This window comes from Lutra lutra, chromosome 2, assembly GCF_902655055.1.
Source record: "Lutra lutra chromosome 2, mLutLut1.2, whole genome shotgun sequence".
Classification (NCBI taxonomy): domain Eukaryota; kingdom Metazoa; phylum Chordata; class Mammalia; order Carnivora; family Mustelidae; genus Lutra; species Lutra lutra.
This window is the reverse complement of record NC_062279.1, coordinates 57,198,491-57,219,424: the sequence shown is the minus strand read 5'-3', so window position 1 is coordinate 57,219,424 and position 20,934 is coordinate 57,198,491. Positions and strand designations below refer to the sequence as shown.

General features: G+C 44.6%; 1 protein-coding gene across 14 annotated transcripts in view; it reads left to right on the top strand.

Annotated features, from left to right (window-relative positions):
* Positions 1-20,845, top strand: part of HMBOX1 (homeobox containing 1) — a 195,982-nt gene extending 175,137 nt beyond the window's left edge. Inside the window, exons 7-11 of one of the 14 annotated variants that reach the window (XM_047717477.1) lie at positions 1,721-1,803; positions 3,424-3,519; positions 4,571-4,659; positions 4,900-4,971; positions 6,633-15,126. In XM_047717477.1, coding sequence (XP_047573433.1) covers positions 1,721-1,803; positions 3,424-3,519; positions 4,571-4,659; positions 4,900-4,971; positions 6,633-6,770 — 478 coding nt within the window. In that variant the 3' untranslated portion in view covers positions 6,771-15,126. Of the gene's footprint in view, positions 1-1,720; positions 1,804-3,423; positions 3,520-4,564; positions 4,660-4,899; positions 5,005-5,849; positions 5,904-6,632; positions 15,127-19,861 lie in introns of those variants that run through there. The other 13 variants (XM_047717476.1, XM_047717475.1, XM_047717484.1 and 10 more) reach the window with 13 other exon arrangements.
* Positions 20,846-20,934: the final 89 nt, after the last annotated feature.

The following is a 20,934-nucleotide window of genomic DNA, read 5'->3' as shown; positions in this document are numbered from 1 at the left end:
TCCAACCACTCTTCTCTGTGGTCAGAATCCTCAAGGCTTCTGCCTACCGTTGGCTTTTGCACATGCTATTCCCTTGCATGAAATGCTCTTCCTCCTCTTCTTTGCCTTGCAAACTCCTGCCTGTCTTCAAGGACTAACTCAAGAGGGCACTTCCTCTGTCACATCCTTCTGGGACCCTGCAAACAGCACTGAGCACACTTTCATCTGTGCTCCAGCAGTCCTGTCTTCAAACGTCTTAACAAATTTTACCACGAGAATGTTGATTTGTATGCGTCTCTCCAGTAGATTGTAAACTCCTTGAAGTCAGAAACTATCTAATCCTCTTTACCCACAGTGCAAATGTATAATGTTAGGTACTTAATATCTGCTTTTGTTGTCTTTGTGGAACTTTAAATAAATGTGGTAATCCAGTCCTTCTCCAATATTAATGTGCATTCACATCACCTGGAAATCTTGTAAAATTCAGATTCTGATTCAGTCTTGAGGTGGGATCTGTGGTTCTACCTTTCTAACAAGCCGCCAGTTGATGCCGGCATTGCAGGCTGGTGAAACTAATCAGGAGTCGGGGTTTGGGGTTTCACAGGAAGGCTTTTCAGCCTCTAGTTGTTTATTCCTGACACAATGGCATTTCCACCATTGCAGACCAGAGGGTTAGGGAAAGGAAAAGCTGCATGCTAAGGGAAAGGAAGCCCCTGAAGACAAAACAGGAGGGTATAGGACCTAACAAGGGATCATTTCCTGATCATAACATGTAGATCCTTTTTCTTAAAAATCATAGTTGACAGAAAAAGTAGCCCTAATAAATGTTCTGTTCCCACATAGAGTCTCATAGGTCTGATAATGCTAAGGAGGAATTCTGTAAACCTAATTTCTTGTAAGTACTATTATTGCATAGAATATGTGCTTTTTTTAACATGTGGAAAAAAGCAAAAATATTTACATCTCCTCCCACTAATCCCCTTCCCCAACATTGAAGTAATTGATATTTACAACCTGTTGTTTACTCTTCCAGCTTTTGCCCATGCAAATTTATGTGCACATAGGAATTTTTCAAATTCCATAATGGCATTTTCCATGCACATTATTCTGCAGACTGTTTTTCTGACTTAGGAATGCTGTAAACATCCCTCCAGGTCAATGGACAGAGCTCTAACTTCTTTTTTTCCTAGTCATTTTTAAATAGCCATGTATAAATATAGATGTCCCATAGTTTGTTCTACGATTCTCCCATTGATGCACAATTTGGTCATTTAGAATTTTTGCCACTACAAAATATGACACACACAAAAAAGTCCTGTTGTTACCAGTGTCTCAGTAATAGAACTCCATGATTTCAGCCAACCATATGTGTATCACAAGCAACTTTTGTATCAAGGACATCTTTCAGTGAAGCAAAGCAGTAACTAGGACTGCACTAATATAGTAGCCACTGGTCACATTTAGCGATTTAAATTTAAATTTGCTAAAATTAAATCACAAATTCACTTCCTCAGTCACATCAGCGTCATTTCAGCTGTTCGGCAGCCGCCTGTGAGCAGTGGCTCCCCTCTCGGAGAGTAAAGGCCAGACCATTTCCATCCTCACAGAGAATTCCACTGGACACCCCAGACCAGACGCTAATGTTACATCATAAAGAAGAGTATATGTTTCAGTGGGCTAGTGTTCTGAGAGCACATTTTTTAAAATACAAACTTTGTGTCTTAATTGGTTGCCCCTGCAGTTACTTCAATGAGAATCAATATCCAGATGAAGCTAAGAGAGAAGAAATTGCCAACGCTTGCAACGCCGTCATACAGAAGCCAGGTAAGGCGGCAGGCTGCCGCTTTCCTCCGCTTCAGATCGTCATCTGTAACGGGAAATCTTCTTTTACTCATTCCAGCTGGGTGCCATTAGCTCCGTCCTCACTACCTTCCTGTCCAGTCACTGCCATGTCTTGTTCAAGCAGCACTTCTTAGGGATGCAATTACAGTACTCCAGATCAAACATTCATAGGGAAAGTTTCCAGGGAGTATCCCTCCTTAAGATATGAGACCTTGAAATTATATTTTTAAAGACTGTATAGATTTCTTCCTCCAAAAATATAGCATAACTATGTCGATTCCAAAATAATTTTCAAGTTTGGAATATTTAAGCAAGGCTTGTAAATGAAAAGATTTAGATTTTTTTTTTAAACAAGTTTTGTAATTCTGTATTCCTGTTTAAAGAAAGAATTCTTATTAGAGTTGGCTTCTTTCTCCTTCCCACATTGGGATGACTTCTGCACACACCTGGGAAAAACTTAGGCTAGTTCCATTCTGAAGTCCTAATGTTCTTAATGCAAGTCTGCCGAGCCACTTAAACACACATATGACTTTTCTTCCACATGTTAAAATATTATTCCACACTTCACGGTTTTCATTACCAGAAATCATTCTCAGTTAAGATGATCAATTGATCTTCATTTGGACAGTTAATTTGATTGGCTTAAAGCATCTGTATACAAAAAGTATCAATGTGTTATCATAATTAAACTGTGGTTTATTCCCCCTTACCCAGAAGCCAGACTTCTAGCAATCTAGACCCTCCAGACACACCTCCAATGGCACCTATACCCTTACCTCTTACTTTACAGCAGCCAAAGTCCCACACGTGAGGCTGTGCAAGAACTCAGAAGCCTCCTGGAAAACACTTCGCCCTGTATCATCAACACTTCAACCTGTTTTCTGGCTTCTCCACCCACTGTGGATTAAAAGCTAAAACAGAAAAGGCCGGTGGAGGAAGGAAAGGAGCAGATGGGCCCTTGTTGGCCAGCATGGTGCTAATCTGTAAGAAGTCACATTTGACAGCAAGGAAGATAATGAATCTAAAATGTAATCTGAATTGGACTATGCGTTCTAGCAGTTACAATAATGGATGTCGGAGTGACCTTTAGTCCTCAAGAAAACATGGGTGACAGTTGTTTCCTGCTGTCTGTAGACAGCAGGAAACAATTTATATAAGGCCTTAAGGACGTTAAGTAACAACAGGAAACTTTATATAAGGCCTTAAAGATGTAAGTAAACCTGAGCTACCTGAAAACTTGATGAAGCCTAACATACTCATCTATAATGATGCTGATTAAATGAAGCCTCCGCGGCCTATCCTATGACCTTTGAACCCTGGCAGCCTGACTTTGTGGAATTCATTAATTTTGCATATAGTCTGGAATTCTTTAGTGTTATGTGGCTTTCTGAAATATTTTATGTTCCTGCTATTTTTGTATTTCTTTAGTTTTTATTCATTCAGTAATAGTTTAAGTGTGTACACAATACTGAACAACAACAAGAAAGCCTATATCTGTATTGGCAATAAATGCAATCAAAAGAACTTTTCAAAAAGAAAAGTATTCTTCCTTAAACTGGCCTCAGCCGCAGACTCTCTGAATGTTATTGCATGTATTCACAGGCAAAAAACTGTCTGATCTGGAACGAGTTACCTCCCTGAAAGTATATAATTGGTTTGCTAACAGACGGAAGGAGATCAAGAGGAGAGCCAATATTGGTAATGTATCAGAGAGGCTGCTTTCCCTTTCGAAGCAGTCATGGACATTGTATTTGCTTTGAGAGCGCCTTCAGTTAGGACTGCAGGTCTTAATGATGCTAACTTTGAAGCCTCACAAGAATTGTTCTTGTGTTTTTCTTTGTGTTTTCAAGAACTAATATTAATTAGCACTGTTTGTATTATACTAATAATATCATTGTTCTTAATAGGTCTAGAATCTAGAATTAGACATGGCCCCTGACTATAATATGACTCCTGTGCCACATATTAAAGCTACTGGCTAAGGTATTGAGCCAGGAATGAGACCCTGAGCTTCTTTGTTGTTACTGGGCCGTGACTTAGGTATTAAGAAACATGTGCTTAATAAAATTGGAATGAAAGAGTCTTAAGAGGGAACAGGGCAAAACACAGATTTTTTTTTTTTAAAGATTTTACTTATTTGAGAGAGAGAGAGTGAGAGAGAGAAAGCACCAGAGAGGAGAGGGTCAGAGGGAGGAGCAAGCTCCCCGCGGATCAGGGAGCCCAATATGTGGGACTCAATCCCAGAACTCCAGGATCATGACCTGACCTGAAGGCAGGCGTTTAACCAATCGAGCCACCCAGGTGCCCCAAAACAAGGATTTTTAAAAAGAGCATTTAAGATATATGAATTGACGAGATTAGTGTGGGGAATTGGTTTTGAGCTTCTAAAATTGTATTTCATTTCTAAATTTAACTTCCTCTCCATCAATATAATTCTCAAACACTTTACAGAACCCTGAGACAGGAGGGCTGTTGAATTAGTTGGTAAGTATTTAGGAAGCACCTAACAGTCAACCACTCACATGTGGCTCTCATAGCAGGGGGGGCTCCAGAATGACAGACGTGTTCCTCCCCTGGCCTGGATGCAGTTGAATTCTGTCCATCTGCAATTTAAGAAAACATACAGGAATCTAGGTTCTTGTTTAATGACATCCTTATTTCCTCAGCACAAAGATTAATTCAGTGTTCAAGCTGTTCCAATAATGTAACAGATAATTTAGGGATCTATTTGCTTTTTTCGAAGAAGCAGCAATCCTGGAGAGTCATGGGATAGATGTACAGAGTCCAGGAGGCCATTCCAACAGTGATGATGTTGATGGGAATGACTACTCAGAGCAGGTGAGCAGCAGAGAGCAGAGCTTCTTGGTTATAGAGCGGGTGGGACAGTATGACAAATCAATTCTGTGGGTGCGTTTTGTACGGGGTGGGGAAGAGGAGACAATCCAGTGTCCCTCCACTCTGCTCATGTGTGTAGTTAGATTTTCATGTAATTTGAAAGGAATGTGGTAAGATTCAGTTGTCCTGTTAAATTTGTGAGAAACTGTTATTCACCCACATGGATTTATTGTCATACAACAGGATACTTGGCAAGTACGCAATGGGGAGGAGGAGGAGGGAAGAAGTTCAGAGGGAGGCAGAGAAGCAGAGAAGGTAGAAGAAGAGAGGAGGATCTGATCCAAACAAGCAAGTTACACCATCCACCACACACACACTTAATGTTTGAGAAATACTAGGGGCTACTGGGTAGCTGTAATCCATGCCTAAACATGTCCCGACGCAGCACACAGTGGAAGGTCCCACCCACCACGGCCCCATTGCAGCGAGAACCCTCATGCCCAGATGAGTGGTTCTTCCAGAGTCTCTGGCACATTGACACACACATCCTGTCATAAATGCATGTCTTCTCACCTCACCCTGATTTAGTCTTCATTGCTTGGGGGGGAAAATATATTTAATTGTAGCCACTGGATGGAATAATTCAGTCACCACGAATGTGGGAATTTCCCCCCACATATCTCTTGACAGATTTCATTAAAATTGCCATAGGATTTAAAACTAATTTCTGTTTGGAATATGAAAAGGATGTATGATCTCTTCTGGACCCCAGCAGGGAAACTCTTGTTCTTTCCTATGGTATATAAACATCTCTTCCTGGCCCCTCAGCCAGCTCTTAAATGTAGTCTGCCATGTTCTTCCCTCTGCCAGCCATTTTATAGCCTCTCCTTACCAGCTTGAGCGCCGACGCTGCAGGAGTGCACGCAACCCCCTTTTAAACTCTAAAGCCCCGTCTGTGAAAATGGGAATGAAACAACGATGCCCATAATTCACAGGAGTTACCTTTTCTCTTTTTTAGGACTCTAAATCATAGCTCCACATTTTACTCAAGAAAATGTTCTGTCTTTCTAACCGGGAACATTCCTGTTATTTTTTCAATCTACCCATGTAATGTAGGTGGATCATTTCCCCTGTTTTTTTTTCCACATGCCCTAAGGGCAGCATATCCCATGATTTTTTTTTTTTTTCAAAAGGGGCTTACCCTTTCCAAAGCTCTTTGATGCAGAGTTCCCCTGAAGATGTGACAGGTGAGAAACTTATCTCTTATTTGTAACACCATCTTCAGGGCCTGACAAACATCCTGCAATGCCAGTTTCCTTCACAGTTTTTTTGTGTAACACATTGAGCTGTGCGCCAAAGGAGAGCTTCGCACTCCCTTGCCACTGGCTCGGCACAGCAGCCTTACAGCAGGAGAGCACCACACATTGTCTCCCATAGCCATTTCCGGCTGGTATACTTTTAGCCTGCTGTAATTGAGAGGTTTTTGGTTTTTCATTCTTTTATAAAATGAGTTTTTACCCATTAGATGTTGGTGTCTGTAGTTTAGTCTAGTTTTCTCAGTTCAGTAGAGAAGTACGATGAGGTCTGAATCTGTTTGTAAGAGTACCAGTCCAGAATTGAGTAGCTCAGTAGTTTGGCCTTCAATGACTAGTGCTATGTCTGTTGCAAACTAGACTGTTCAGATTTGATTAGCATCACCAGCAGTCTTTCTGATAGAGGGAATCAAGCTCTCAGCAAGAAAAAAACATTTTGGTGCTTTTTATTTGTTGAATTCTAAAAATGGCAATTGAAGGCCTGACCTATTTCCATTCAGTGTCTACTTAAATACATTTCACCTCTACTGTGTCATGAGCCCCTCCCCCACTGTTTCCTCTCACGAATGTTCTGCCTCCCCTTGCCCACAGCATGCCTTTCTGTGAGTTGGAGCATTTTGCCAATCCACTAGTAACATTTCTTTCTTATTTCTGCACGTCTAGGATGACAGCACTAGCCATAGTGACCACCAAGACCCCATCTCATTAGCTGTGGAAATGGCAGCAGTCAACCACACTATCTTGGCATTGGCCCGACAAGGAGCCAACGAAATCAAGACAGAGGCCCTGGATGACGACTGATCAGGGAGGGTTGAACAGGAGAAGTTAACTTAGTTTAGACGTAGCACCTTAGCAGACTTTCCTCGGTCCTTAACATGTGTTCTTACAGTATAACTTGCAGTTTCTTGTATGTCAGTTAGCCGTTAGGGTCTTGTTCTGTGAAGATGGCATGGTGCCCTCAGCCTTTGCATATACTCTCTCAGTATTAATTCCCAGTAAATTATAACCAACCAACCAACCAAACTTCCCTCTCCCAGCCCCTGAGGCTAGAAAACCTTGCTGCTCTGTCTTAGCATTCCAAGAAAGTGCTTCCAGGTATTTAGATAGCCCTCGGTTCTCCACTATTAGGCTACGTGTAAGACCTTGGGTACCTTTAGATTCCTGTAACACTAGTCTGTACCCTTTTCCTTCCCCAAGACTGATAGGATGCAAGCTGAGGTTGTGTGGCCCAGGATTGACAGACACCATTTGGGGAGTATCCACAGAGTAAAAGGAACACTAGAATTCCCACTCAGCGTGGGAATCACTGATTTCCAGCTGCAATAAGCCGTGCCTCATAATAGTCACACTGTGGCTAGATTATACTTCTTTGGGTGCTGTGCTAAGAATGTCCATGGAAAAACTTGATCTCAAATTTTGGTTGGTGTTAACATGCCTGACACAGACATCCTTTCCTCTCACAAGCTGTGTGACTTAGTAGTTAAAATACTGCCTTCTGCCTTTGGGACCATGATTCAGACAAAAAGATAAAAAACAAAAGTCATTAAAAAAAAAAAAAAACCCAGCTTGAGAGCATTGGAAAAAAACATGAGCTGAATGTCTAATGGATGTTAAGTCCAGTTCTCAGAACCACTGTACGTTGCGTGGCACAGGTGTGTGCCTGCCTGGAAGAGTGCTGGAGGCCATCATGGACGCTGCTCTGCCTCCTGTCTGTGTCCCCTTTCCCTGCTACCAAAAAAAGTCTTTCAAGGATGGAGCTAAGGTCACAAATGAGTGAATGAACTTCCAGTCTTTGTATCCATTAACTGAAGCCCCCTCAATACGAGAGGTTGATAGAGGACTTTAGAGCGGTTTTATGCTGGCTATCACAAATGCAAATACTTTCCTAAATAGGAGCAGAAAAAAAGCAGGGGACAGTTGCCACTTACGCGGTGGGTCTTCGAGATACAACGTGATGTGACTGCTTTGGTGTTCTCTTTACTCTGTCCTTGTAGAGGTGTGAAAAGCTATATTGCTACAGGCAATTTATTTAATAATTGGAAGCCATATTGATAATGGATGTGGTAATATTTGTAAAGTTTAATCTACTTTAAGCGGCAGTAACTAATGGAATTTTTTTCCTTGATCACATATGTAGCACTTTTGTTACTTTTTAAAGATATTTATATTTGATAAATCTTTTTTTCATTTTGAGAACTCAAAATACCAAACAGTGAACTTGCGTTATAAAGTCACCCTGTGATCACCTTGTCATCTAGTAGCAAAATGATGAACTATTCATGCATCAAAGAAAATTACATCTGCTGACCTTGTATGAAAATGATCTCTTGGCATCCCGATTAAATGACACACTGTCACTGTGGGGAAGAGGAGACCGCCTTTGATGTAGCGGCTTAGGGTGCGTCTGAAGGAGGCATGCCTGCTGTATATTTTCTGCCTCATTCCATCTCCTTTCTGCACACGGTAAAGCCTTGTTTAAAGGGGGATGTGGGGCTGGCTGTTAACCAGGATTTCTGTCTTGTCGTCCATTACCTGAGAACAATTTCTAAGGTGGAAGAAAGGTGCCATTTCCTTACCTCTTCACCTCTCCTCCCCTATCGGCCTAAAACCATTGAGAGAGAGACTGACTGACCTTCTTTGTTTTTCCCTTCCTCATTAGTGAAATAGCAAATATCCACCAGTTTTTAGCTGGTCTGTCTCCATTTAAGGCACATGCTGAACAAGGTCTTCTCCGTATCCGTTCATTCTGCTTGGGCCGGTGTGCGGAAGCCTTCGAGAGGGCATGAAGATGCCACCTTATATGGGTCTGTGACTTTAAGGAGCTTTGGGCAGGGACCGGGCCTGCTCTTGGTTGTGGATTTCAGGCAGAAAATGTATATGCTTCTTCCAAGAACTGAAGTAAAATGGGGTAGTCTTTTCTGTTTTACCGTATTACTTGAACCAACAAATTGAAGAGTAGCATTTGTTATTCTCAGGAATGATCCCTCTGCTCATTTTCTTTCTTGGTGTGTTTGACATTTTATTTCAATTAGGAGATTATGTTATCTTTCTTTCCTTTTCTATTACGTAGAAGAAATATAACATATTGTATCTTTCCATTTCGGTGGAATTTTGTCTGCTTATTCTCGGTTGACTCAGAAAGAAAAGAAGAAAGAAGACTATACTGTCTGACAAGCCACATCCATGATTTATTGTAAGGAGATTATTATAATTGATAGCTTCTTTATGATGGGATTGCTGGTATCATTTGTTCTTGCTGGTCTTTTTAAAGAAACAGACTCAAACTGTTAAGACAGCTGCAGTTTCTAAAGAAATACAGTGATTGCCAGAGAAGAGCTAAAAGGTTTCATTGTTTTAAGGCCTTAAGAAAGGAAAAAAAGCTTCAGTGAATCAAGGAGAGTCAGTATCTATGAAAGCAGCACTGAGCCCTATCTGGCGACCTGGAAAAAGTGGAAGAACATGTCTACCAATCCAGGATAGCCTCATCCTGGGTTCAGTAGGAACAGGAGGAAGGAAGCTTTCATCCAGAATTCGTCTTTCAATTGAAGAAGACGGCTGGCCTGCTCTGAAGACCCGCTGCCTTACATATAAGTTTTGCTTTTTCACCAAGAGCGAAAATGTAGGTCTTTGAGGCCTAGGTTTAAATCTACCATGGTTGATTTGTTTTTGTTTTGGGATCTGTTTTGTTTTGTTTTGTTTTTTGACACCAGGTTGAATTCTGTCTTGTCCAGGCTCCCTTAGTTCTTACAAGGGCATATGGAGTTGCCACTGTCTGATTTGTAATATCTTTGGCTAGTGAATTTATTTTCTTAAGCTTTTTCAGGTTTGGTGATATTTAAATAGAAACCCTAAACTGCGCTCTTACTGAAGGGGAAAGAGCCAGGCTCTTAAAAAAATCGTGTTCTGTGCTTTTTGGTTGTTGTGTCCTTCTCTTACTCCACACTGTACTTCCCTCGGGCCCCAGAGGACTGTTTCAGGACTGCTTTTTCCTCGTGAGGAAGACTGAAGGGGTGAGGAGGATGGGGAACCTTGTCAGCAGTTCCTGTAACTTGTCTGTTACTATTTTTAAAATACACTTTTGTTGAATTACTGTAGTCACATGGGTAAGCTTCCTACTCCTCTTACAACACAGCCTTACAAAGGGACCTTCGAAAGATGGACTATCCTAGTGAGACTTCTGCCTTGCTGTTGATAAACCTAATGCAAGATGAAGGCCAGGGAGGGCAGTACAGTACACTCTTAGCTGATACCTTCTGGTGGCGTCAGTACCAAATAGACATTTTGGTTTATTTCAGGTTTATTTCAGCAAAGCTCATAATTAATTGTTGAGTACGCCTTACGGCAGTTTTCTTCAGTCTCAATCCTTTAAAGTGGTTGATAGTGTGGTCACCTTCCCACTTATCTAGGGAATCTGTCCAGTTCCCGCACCCTGTCCTTGGGTGGGACAGCCCCGCCCCCCATTCTCCTGTTATTCCTTCACAGGAAGAAAGTTCCTGAACAGGAAGACCCCTTTAAGGTACCTTTCACTCTGGCTTAGTAGAGGTTACCCCCTAAAGAGATGTGAGTGAGGAAGCAGCTCATCACCACTGAAGTGTGCAAATCCAGTATCCCAGTTCCTGGTAGATTAGGATGGCAGGCAGTCCGGTGACCAGCAGTACCACTGTTGGGGCCAGATATCCACCATATATTTTTTACCTCAAAGGGGACAACTCATGAAGAGCTCATTCATACACTTGTTTCAGTTCTCCCTGTTTGGCCTTTGTCTTCACAAACTTCGCTCCTGGATTCCAAACAGAGGCACCAGGTGTAAATAGACTCATTTCTTCAGGAATCTCCAGTGGCTTTGTCTCCTCCTGTGAACAGTTCCTCCTCCATTTGCCTCTTGGTTTCCAATACTAAGGCCTCATCTTGAGCTGACATCTGTGCTGGGATTTTATGTTCCACAGTAGGCAGAGTAGGTGGGTGTGGTCCTTTCTTCACACAAACACTCCGTCCTGTCTTGCAGGCCATCCTTCTGACCAGCTACGTATTCCACTGACCAGCTGCACTATCTCTGCCCATAACAGTGGAAATAATCCCTTCTTCATATACGATCCTCCCACCCCTGTCCTAAAAATGTGAACTTCAAGTCCTTACTCTCTTGGTCTTAAGAAGGGTTTGGGTAGAAGCAGTCTTCCCATTTAAGTCATGGCTCTGCCTTTTAAAATTGCTTTTTGTCTTTTCTTGTTCAAAGAACAACCGGAGTACTTTCTCCCCGATGAGTCTCAACAGATTCTTAGGCAATAATTTTTCTTGTTATTGATGATCTTGTGCTCAGTAGCACTCTACACTGAATAGTCCTGACCTTTCACGTTGTGCGTTGGTTTTCTGTGTTAATCTCCGTCCGTGATTTAAATCTTAGGTCAGAGTGGTGATAGATTTTGTCATTTTGTTGTTGTGATTATTAGTAATGTTTTACTACTGTATTCATTGGGGCTGCATTGAGACCAGCCAAATCCATTTATAGCTTTACTGAGCCGGATTTGTTTGTCAGGATTTCCCAAGCGAAAGTTGGGCGCACTGGCCAGCTCTGCTGGTGGCGTCTGTGTGGGGGATAGGGGCGAAGTGGGGGGATGCACTGGGGCAGGGGTGGGAATTACACATTTAAAACATTCCTTTTTGTGTGCTCTCTAAATAGCAAGGATGTTTACTCAGGATTCAGGGATCAGTTGTCAGCCATATTGCATTTGGCTAACTGAGCTGCATGCCCTGGAAACCCTCTTCCTGTTTCTTAATTTCCGGATTGTCTACTTTACATTACTTCATGACACCCAAGTTTTCCAGTTTGAAGATATTGCACCATAATGAGAACACGAGGTTTTCCCAGGGAGGCAACTCTGAGCGGCCAGGTTATCCCATGAAGATTTCCCTGACCGTAGCCTATTGTCAGAGGCCCTTTCTTTTCCGGCACCACCGTCTCCTTCATTATATGCTCTTCTTTTCAAAAGATGACTGTCACTTAAGAGGAAAGATTTCTTTACCACTCTCAGGAGAACTACCCTACTGGGGTGGTGGGAAAGGCTTTTTAACTACATCGGACCTACAGGTCCCTTTCTGATTACAGAAACTCCTCTCACAAACCGGGTTATGTTCAGAAAAACTGTTCTTAATTCTCTTTACTTACAAGCTAAAAGTGATAAGCTCCTGCTTTTGCCATCTTAGAGGACCCATCAGTGGTTGACTTGCTTACTCTGAAGTGCAACTTTGTTCCTATTGATGGATGTTCAAAAGCTGGAAGTTCATAAACGGTGAGGTGTCCACATCAGTTTCATTATTCTTTCTTGGCAGAGATGAGAAGCGGCAGCAAAGAGAAAGCTAACGATCTGAGAAGTCCGGTTTCCTATAACATTAGTTTTCCTTTGTAATTAAGAGGGAAGTAGATATGGTGGAGAAGAGAAGGAAACTCTGGCCACACCAAAAGATCTTACATCCTGTTCTTACCGTCACCGAGGACCTTGAGGATATAGTAGACGCCATGTGTAACAAATGTGCAGATCACTGGACTTTTTTCTTTATACCATACTTCACGTGACACCTGGGGCCAAGCAGTGAGTAGAACTAAATCGATTCCATTCACGTGAAGTCCGACTTGCATTGTACACCACTGACCACTAACTGCCACATTCCATGCCCGTTAGCTCCTTAGCCAGCGCAGCGCCCTAACAGCAAACAAGGAGGCATCTGCAGGAGGCTTTGCCTTGCTTTCCTGACGTCCTTTTTACTTGGCAAGTTTGGGGATTGAGTTGGACAGCAGTACTGTGCCCTCCTGTGGGTGTCTGAGCCCCACAGTGTGGTGGCGGGGGGCAGCTGTGGAGTGTGACTGGTCGCCGAGGCTGACCTGAAGAGGGCGTATGCTCATAGCTTGGCTCCCAGTTCGGACATCTCGGGGTGTCGCTCCCCTAACTCCATTTGCATTTTCTCTTTTTAATGAACGTGGCTCTGTACATCCATAATTAACTCTCAAATTCACATTGGTGTGCTGTGATCAAATGAAGGTTTGCCTGAATCCTTTCAAATTGTAACCATGGTAATTGAGGGGGGTGGCACAGAATGAATATATAAAAATATAATGACAATTGTTCTGAATGACTGAGTGTCCTCCTGACATGTAATTAGCTGTTTTAGCAAGATGTAGATTGGCATGGTCATAATTAAAAGGATTTCTGTCCTTTATGTGATTGGAAATGGCAGATCTCCCATTCCCTGTTCCCTTTTAGCACTAATGCTCCCAAGAACATTTGGAACAGCAACTCAGTAAACTAAAATAATGACATGGTGTTCGTGTCCTCTCCTTAGTGAAAGAGAAGGATTTGGAGTTATTTCAGTTTCAAAATGGAAGCCTTTGCTGTTGTTCCCCATTTGACTTCTACATGATTTAAACCTCTTTGTCTCACGGCCAGTTTCAAACTGCTTCACCTTTGGCAGAAACTACGGTCAGAATCCCAGACTGAGTGGGCCCCTGACAAGGCCTCCGCGACTCTGTCTGACTTGCTAGCCCACTGGCGCGCTGTGCGACCTAACTTGCGGATATTCACCACTTAACAAGCTCCCTAGGGTTTTAATTCTTTCCCTGGCTACTTGGTGTTTCCTTTGTCACCATCAGAAAGTATCAAATGGAAATTTACACATTTTCCTCATTGGATCCTGGGATGTCTGGCCAGCACGACACAAACACATGTGAACACATATGTGGCGTAATTGGAGTACTGATTAGCAGTGTCCTGAGGTTACTGGGTATACATGTGTTTCCCCACACCGCTCTCACACGGCAGCCACCAACTTCCTTGTACTGGCACCTTTTCTTAGCCAGGGTTTTCTCCATTATTCTGCCAAGTCGGTGGGATTGTCTCCCTAGCCCTTCCAAGTCCATGTTCTTTTTCTCTCCCTTCTACTTCTCTTCCTTTCTCTTCATCCACCTCGTCCCACCCACTGAGCATTGGGTGGCCTGGACGCCTTAGGCAGTCTCCTGCCCCAGATGTCTGCTCTTCACCCCGCCAAGACCTCCCACTGGACTGGAGCTGCTGTGTCTTTATCTAGCCTTTCCCTAGAATGTGCTTTTGACTCTTTTTCCATCACTTGCAGAAGTCTTCATTCAGTTATATCAAGAGTCAGTCTACGCAAAACCAGCACCCAGCATCGTACCAAGTGGCCCCTCCAGGTGCTTCATTCCCACGTGGCTCCCGGCTGTGCTCACGAGCCTGGCCCACTGAACCGTCCAGCGTTGGTTAGTAACCACTGAGAAAATGTGGCTCTTGCTTTTGTTCGTATTTTGCTGCTTAGCCTCATACAAACCTTTTCCCCTGTCCACAGCTCAGAAGGGATCCTAACCAAACGCTAAAGTTTAGTTTGATGAAAATGCTGAGGTAGGCTGCTTCTCTATAACTGTTCTCTCCCCCTGTCCACAATCTGTCTGTCTCTCTCTCACTCTCTCTCTCTCTCTCACACACACACACACACACACACACACACACAATTTGGGAAAAGACTGCCTTGGGGTCTTTTATTCGTGTTCCCCTCAAAAATACCTCCAAATATGTAGTAGTTGGGCTAAATCAGGAAAAATGCCATTAAAAGTTCTTAGTGCTTCTCTTCCTGGATGATCTTAAAGGGACTTTCAGCCCCACCCCAACATGCCTGCTTTCAAGACACATGTGCTATCTTTGAGACTTTTCTGTGGGATCCTGTCAGTCTTCTGACAGTTGGAATGATCGTGGATTTATGACCCCAAAGAGCAGAGTATCTCATCCCTTATTTTCCCAGCTGCTGAAAGATAACTATCTCCATTACAATTGAGAATCTGTCTTAAGATTTGCAATTCTGAGAACCGACTAGATGAGTATAATTCTGTGATTTGTGAGACCTGCATTAAAACAGCCAGCAGAACATTCTGATTACCTGCTTAGAGTCAAAGAAAATAGAATTATCACTGCAGTTAAAATCTTCTAACACAATCTACTATTTGAGGGATCAAAGTATTAGATGCGCTGCTTAAGGAATGGCGCTACTAAGAAAGAACCGGAGTTGGCAAGACATCTCCCTCCCCAGGTGTTTCCAGAGGCCACTTGAGTGATTCAAAACACCTTCCACCATAAATGCCGGTACCACCAGCAGCCCCCACTAAGAAGAAAAACAAAACCAAAAAAGAAAGCCAACTCACCAAAATCCGTGAAAACGGAGGTAGGACTTACCCTTGAAATACGTATTTTGGGGAAGAAAACACCCGAAGTTGCTCTTACAAGAAAACAGGGTAAAGACATTGTTCTAAATCATGATGCGACAAGAGACAAACATTCAGACCTCCTGAAGTATTCAGAGCTCATGATAATAGCAGCTGACAGTTACTGAGCATGTACTGTGTGCCCAGCGCTGTGCTGAGTGGTCTGTCTCGTTTATTCTTGAAGATTCACAGACCCACACTGAGCAGTAGCACCTTAATGGAGAAGAGTGAAGTCTCCAGTTGCTTCTTTCAACTTCATAGGATGTTCATTGGAGAATGGACCAGAGAGTCTGCCTGGCATTGCCCTGAGTGAAATCACTGCATTTAATCTGTTTTGTTTTCTCACACGACCACACTGGATAATTCTCACCAGCCCCCTCTCCCAATGCTATCATCTCTCCCTGCCCTTCATTCCCTCTGACCCTGAACTAGTGCTACTGTGATGATCTAGACACGAGAGCACCCCTTTCTCTTGGCCTTTCTCCTTGTTTAGTGATGGTGATGGAAATACAGTGATCTCGGGGAGGCTCTGCAGCTATGATGTGAAACCTCTTGTTTCAGGCATCCTGTCTCCAGAAGGCAAATGTGAGGTCCTGCCTTTTTGTTGGGAAGAAACAGGACGGCTCTCTCATCTGTGTCTTGTGGAGAAATAGAACTTACTAGCACTCCTTGGGTGTAGTTCCAGTTAGTTGAGGCAGAGGATGTTAAAAATCTCACACACTTCCTGTTTTCTCTCTGTTTAGCTCTTCGAGCATCTTCATAATGCCTGTTACCTTTAGGCATCCTGCTTCTGCACAGAAGTGTTTAGCTCAGCCATTCCAACTCATTCTGCTGTCATGTCCATCACAGTCATGAGAGGCAGTGGGGCTGAGCCAGTAGGACGTTCTGGGACTCTGGTATTCGCGTCTGCCCTGCATGGAGACAGGTGCAGATTTGGGCTCAGCATAAGAACTTTCTCATAACCACAGCCTGGCACAGGGCCGAGCTACCTCGGAGTTCAGGTGGCAGCTCAGTGACTACTGTCAGGGGCATGGGCTCCAAGCTGACCTAAGGATGGGACTGAAATTCCATGTTTCTCTCCCCATCGCTTCTCTGACACTTTTCCTCTTGCAAATAAGCGGTTCTCAGGAACTGGCTGTCCCTCTCTCTTCTCATCCACTCTCTCGTGTCCTAGACATTCTTGAAGCCCAAGAGAGTGGAGTCCGCCCTGGAGGAAAGCCCCCATTGGCATGGCCCCATGAGTGGATCCACCAAGTTGACACCTTAGGATTGGGGGCCCTGGTAATAGGTACTTTGTTTCATTAGCTGGCCCATGGGGTTTTTTGGTTATCTATTCCCCCACCAAAAAACAAACAAACAAAAAGCAAAAAAAAAAAAAAAAAACAAACCCCACCCTGATGTGAAGAACAAGGTATGCGTGCCTTCCATGTAGCTTTTGATCCAGGCGTGGCATCTCTGGTGGCAGTTGGGTGCCACTGAAATTTTGGAATGGAGACATTAACTCCGTCCTGGGAAAGAGCACTTGACTCTTAACCAACCAGTATACGTGGGAGAGATGAGTCACAAGATTTGTGTTGCCTTGTCCAGTTTCCCATCACTTCCAGGTCAAGCCGAAATTTCAGCCTTGTTTTCTGGCTTCCTTTAAGCCCAGAAACCGCTCCCCTTTTGTTGTTTTACTGGAACTAAGAGCCCAGCATAAACTTACGAGGGTCGTTTTTCCACTTCATCATTCATTGAAGCTATTAAACTGGAAAGAAAACAACATTAGTGCTGTATTAGTGTAAACAGCAGCCACTCTAGTGATATTACATTGAACTCTTTTGTTTTTATGCCAGATTCTTAGGCGGGGTAGGCAGTGCGGACATTAGTGGAGTGGATTGAACGAAGGTGAGAGCTCTGCCACGGGCTCCTTGCAAGAGCATTATTATTATTAGTGATTTGCCTTGAAAACTACATTTCTGTATGTTAGAGTCAGTGAGCCCCTTAATCCTGCATCTCTGAAAATGGGCACCACGAAACCAAAACCAAAGTTCTTGGGGGCAGGGGTGGGGGCTAGGGAGCTTCTACCTTCAAGCATCAGCATCTCTGGCAAGGCTTTTCTTTACTGCTCACTGGTTTTGCCGGAACACTCTTTTCAGAAAGGGCATCTTCTTTTCCTAGTAGTTTTCCTCACACAGATAATAGAAAGCAGGCCCATGCAGTCCTGTGGCCATGAATCTAGAGCAGGCCGTCCCGACTTCCCACACACCTGCTCTCCCCCATCCATTCGCCCTGGTCTGCAGAAACAAAAGAGCAGAGCCCCTGCCAGCCCTGCCCTGGTTCTTCAGACTCACCCAGGCTGCAAGGTGGGGCGCTCCCCTGCCAGAAGATAGCGAGAACATCCTAGTTGCCTCCCCTGAAAGAGCCCACAGCCTTCTCTGATTCCCCTTGGGCTCCCCTCCCTCCCTTCCACGGCCATAGTCACCGTTGGGTATGCGGTACCTTCCAAGGATACATTTCTAGTTATGTTTTTTAAGTGCCTAAGCAAGTTACGGACCTCTGGAACCTGCCAGAGAGTCAGCCTGTGCCCTGCCCCCACCCCTTCCCCACCCTGCATTTAGCCCCCAGGGACGGGCGCAGAGAGCTGCCCCTCTCCAGGGTCCCCAGCGTTCTGCAGGCAGAACAACTGCGAGGGCAAGCTGGTGGGCAGGGCGACATCATCAGTGCCCCGGCAGGCTGGCTTGTCACTCTTTCCTGTGCTGCTTTTTAGGGATGTCTCTGTTGATGGGCTTCCAGTCTTGGCTCATCGAGAATGTTCAGGAGCCTGCTTCTCGAGGTCTACAGCTCCTGAGTGGGGAAGATAGGGGAGAGCAACACAGCCACAGAGCAGAATTCAGTCTGTCTTTGTCCTCAGCTGGAAAATGCACCCAGATCCAAGAGGGCAAAGAGTCAGATAATCAGTTAAAAACACCATGATTCAATTGCCATCATTAATCACTGGAACCCTGGCTGCCTCCCCCTGTCCTCTCTTCCTAGATTTGAGGGATCAGGGTGTCTGCTCTCAAGGGCTCAGAAGGGCCATCATTGCTGGGGGTGAAGCAAGATCAGAAGTACGTCTTTGAAAATGAGTGTGAGTTATTTGTTTGCTTCTTTTTTAAAGTAATTGAAGTCTGACCTAAATTCGGGGCCTTTATTATGTGGTGGGTATAGGACGGATTATTTTGTGACTGCACTCTGTTCACATCACGGCACTAAGCAGCGCTCAGATGATTTGTTGGTGCATTAGAAAGTTTTTGCAAAATGGACAAATCCATACCCAGGCACTTTATTTTCATTAATAATCCAGCGTTTTTGTTCGGACAATGTAATAACCCAAACGGTGGGCATTCACATTCAACAGGTATGGGCAGATTTGCCAGAGGAATTCTTTGGATTTGAATAGAGAAGGGAGGCAGGTCGATGAAAGTGATCCCAGTGGGAGACCACTGCCGTGGTGGTGACGAGAGGGAGCTGCTGCTGAGGGCGGCAGCCAGCCCGGGATGGGGCGGCGACCTGTTGCTCCGTCCCGCAAACGCTGTTTTGGGCAGCGCCCCCAAGCGCTGGTCAGTTGCCCCAGACGCGTGTGCGGGGGTGGGGGGCGGGGGCGCGGGGAGGCGGCCGTGCCCTGCATCGCCCGGCGGAAGAGGCCCTCTTGCTTCTCCATTAACTGGACCCGAACGCTCCGGCACCCGCGGAGTGCTGGGGGCTCATCCCGGTTGCGGAACCACGTGCAGCTCTGTCTGCCTGTTCGTGGCGGGGGTGGGAGCGAGCTGGCACAGCAGGTTATAAAACGGAAAGTGGGTTTGACAGTCGTAATCTGATCAGATACCATGGACCAGATGCCTTGGGACCGCGAGAAAGTCTTTAGCGTCCACCAAATACTCGAGTATCTGCGACGGGCTGTGTGGGGTCCCTACCAGATGGGTGTGGGGGCAGAGCGCCCCCTTCCCTGCCTTGGCCGTCGTGTGTCTTAGTCTTTGTGTTTCCCTTTGGCGTCTCCTGGTCTCTGTCCCCCATCTTGTGCACCATGTGTCCCTGAGGGGAGTCGCACCTGTGTCTGAGTCTGCTGTAAGGTGTTCAGTCTACCTCAAGGGGTCATCATGGTCAATTCTGTCCCATAGCAATCCTCTGACATCGCCACACACACTGGAATGTATATCTGCCCCTGGCCCTGCCTTCCCTGTCGGTAACCTCCTGACCCCATCTTTCCTGTAATCACCACAAACTCCTAGTGCAAATTGGATGCTGCTTTAAATGTGAAAACAATTGTTCAAAAGCTATAAAACCTGAATGAAAGCTAAAGCTGAATTTATAAGCCTTGTTGCATATGAGCCAAAAGTGCAAAAAGCTCTATATAATGAACTAACCTGCCACTCGTATAAATATAAATATATATAAATATATTAAAATCAGACTGTTCTACAAAATTGTGTATTTGTATTTTTGTGTACGTACAATTTTCTGCTAAGCAGAAGGAGGATGTAGTATAGGATGCTGTGAGAAGAGATTTGGTTTAATCCTATTTCTTTGTTACTTATTTTTGTTAACATCAGATGCCTGTCTTTGTCTTCTATGTGTATGACACTGTTTGGAAAGCTGCAGTATCTCTCTTCCTTAGGTCCAGAGTCCCAACAGAGAATGAAATCTGGGGTTTAGAGAGTTGTCCAGGCCACCAAACATGGAGAAGTGGACAGAGCTTGGCCCTCTCCTGCCCAGGAGCTGCTTGCGGTCCTGAGGCAGCAGTGAGGCAGGGCACGGCCTCTGGGAAGCTGAATCTCACTTCTAGAAAGCAACTTCCAAAACAAAAGACTGTCAGATCTCTCTAACATAAGACTCCACCGGGTCCTTCAGGGGGAGGTGCAGGACCTCTCAGTTCTGGGCCAGAAGTCTGCCCAGAAAGGAGCAGGGGGCTCTGCCCAGCTGACTGGCTGTCCCTGGGCTCTGTGTCCCTCTTCCGAGTAGTTGCTGCCTTTTTCAGACCAGGTTACCAAAATGCCTCCCCTCTGCCGAGCTGCTGACACTTCATCTCCCAGACCTCCAGCCCCAGTTCCCTGGAGCATCTCAGAGCCCACTTTCCCGGTGCTAACACACAAGAGGGGGGTAAAGTGGCTGCCAGTAATGGCCAGAAACCAACCATCTGAGAGGCCAGGCTGGAAGACAAGCTCTGTGCACCAGGGCGGTTGCCTTTCCCCCGGGGGAGGCATCGGGCACCCCGGGCCTGGGCCTCACCCCCGCTGCCGACCCACCTCTCAACCCCAAGGCAGTCCCTCTTGGCGTGAACCTTGTCTAGGGAGAGTGATACTGCACCTTCACCTGTGGGACTCATATTTATAACAATGTGTAATGACTGTAGCAAAAAGCCCTTGTTTCTAGATGTAAATGGTCAAAGAAACAAGTGCTCTATTGTATTGATTAAAAATAGTTCCAATGAGTCCTGTATCATTGTATCTCCTATTCTGGATTAGTGCCTTTTGGACAGTAGACTGTTCTGTAATTAAAATGTAGTATACTGCTTTTTTGTACAGTTTTGTTTTAATAAAACTTTTTTTTAATTTGTGTTTATTTTAGTATTGTACCTATTAGAGAATAAAACGTATAACTGAACAAAGACTGGCCAGATTTCTTTGGGTAAGGAGGGTCGCCTGGGAAGCGCCTCGACACTAAGAGAGGGAAGGCCGCGTTCTGTTTCAG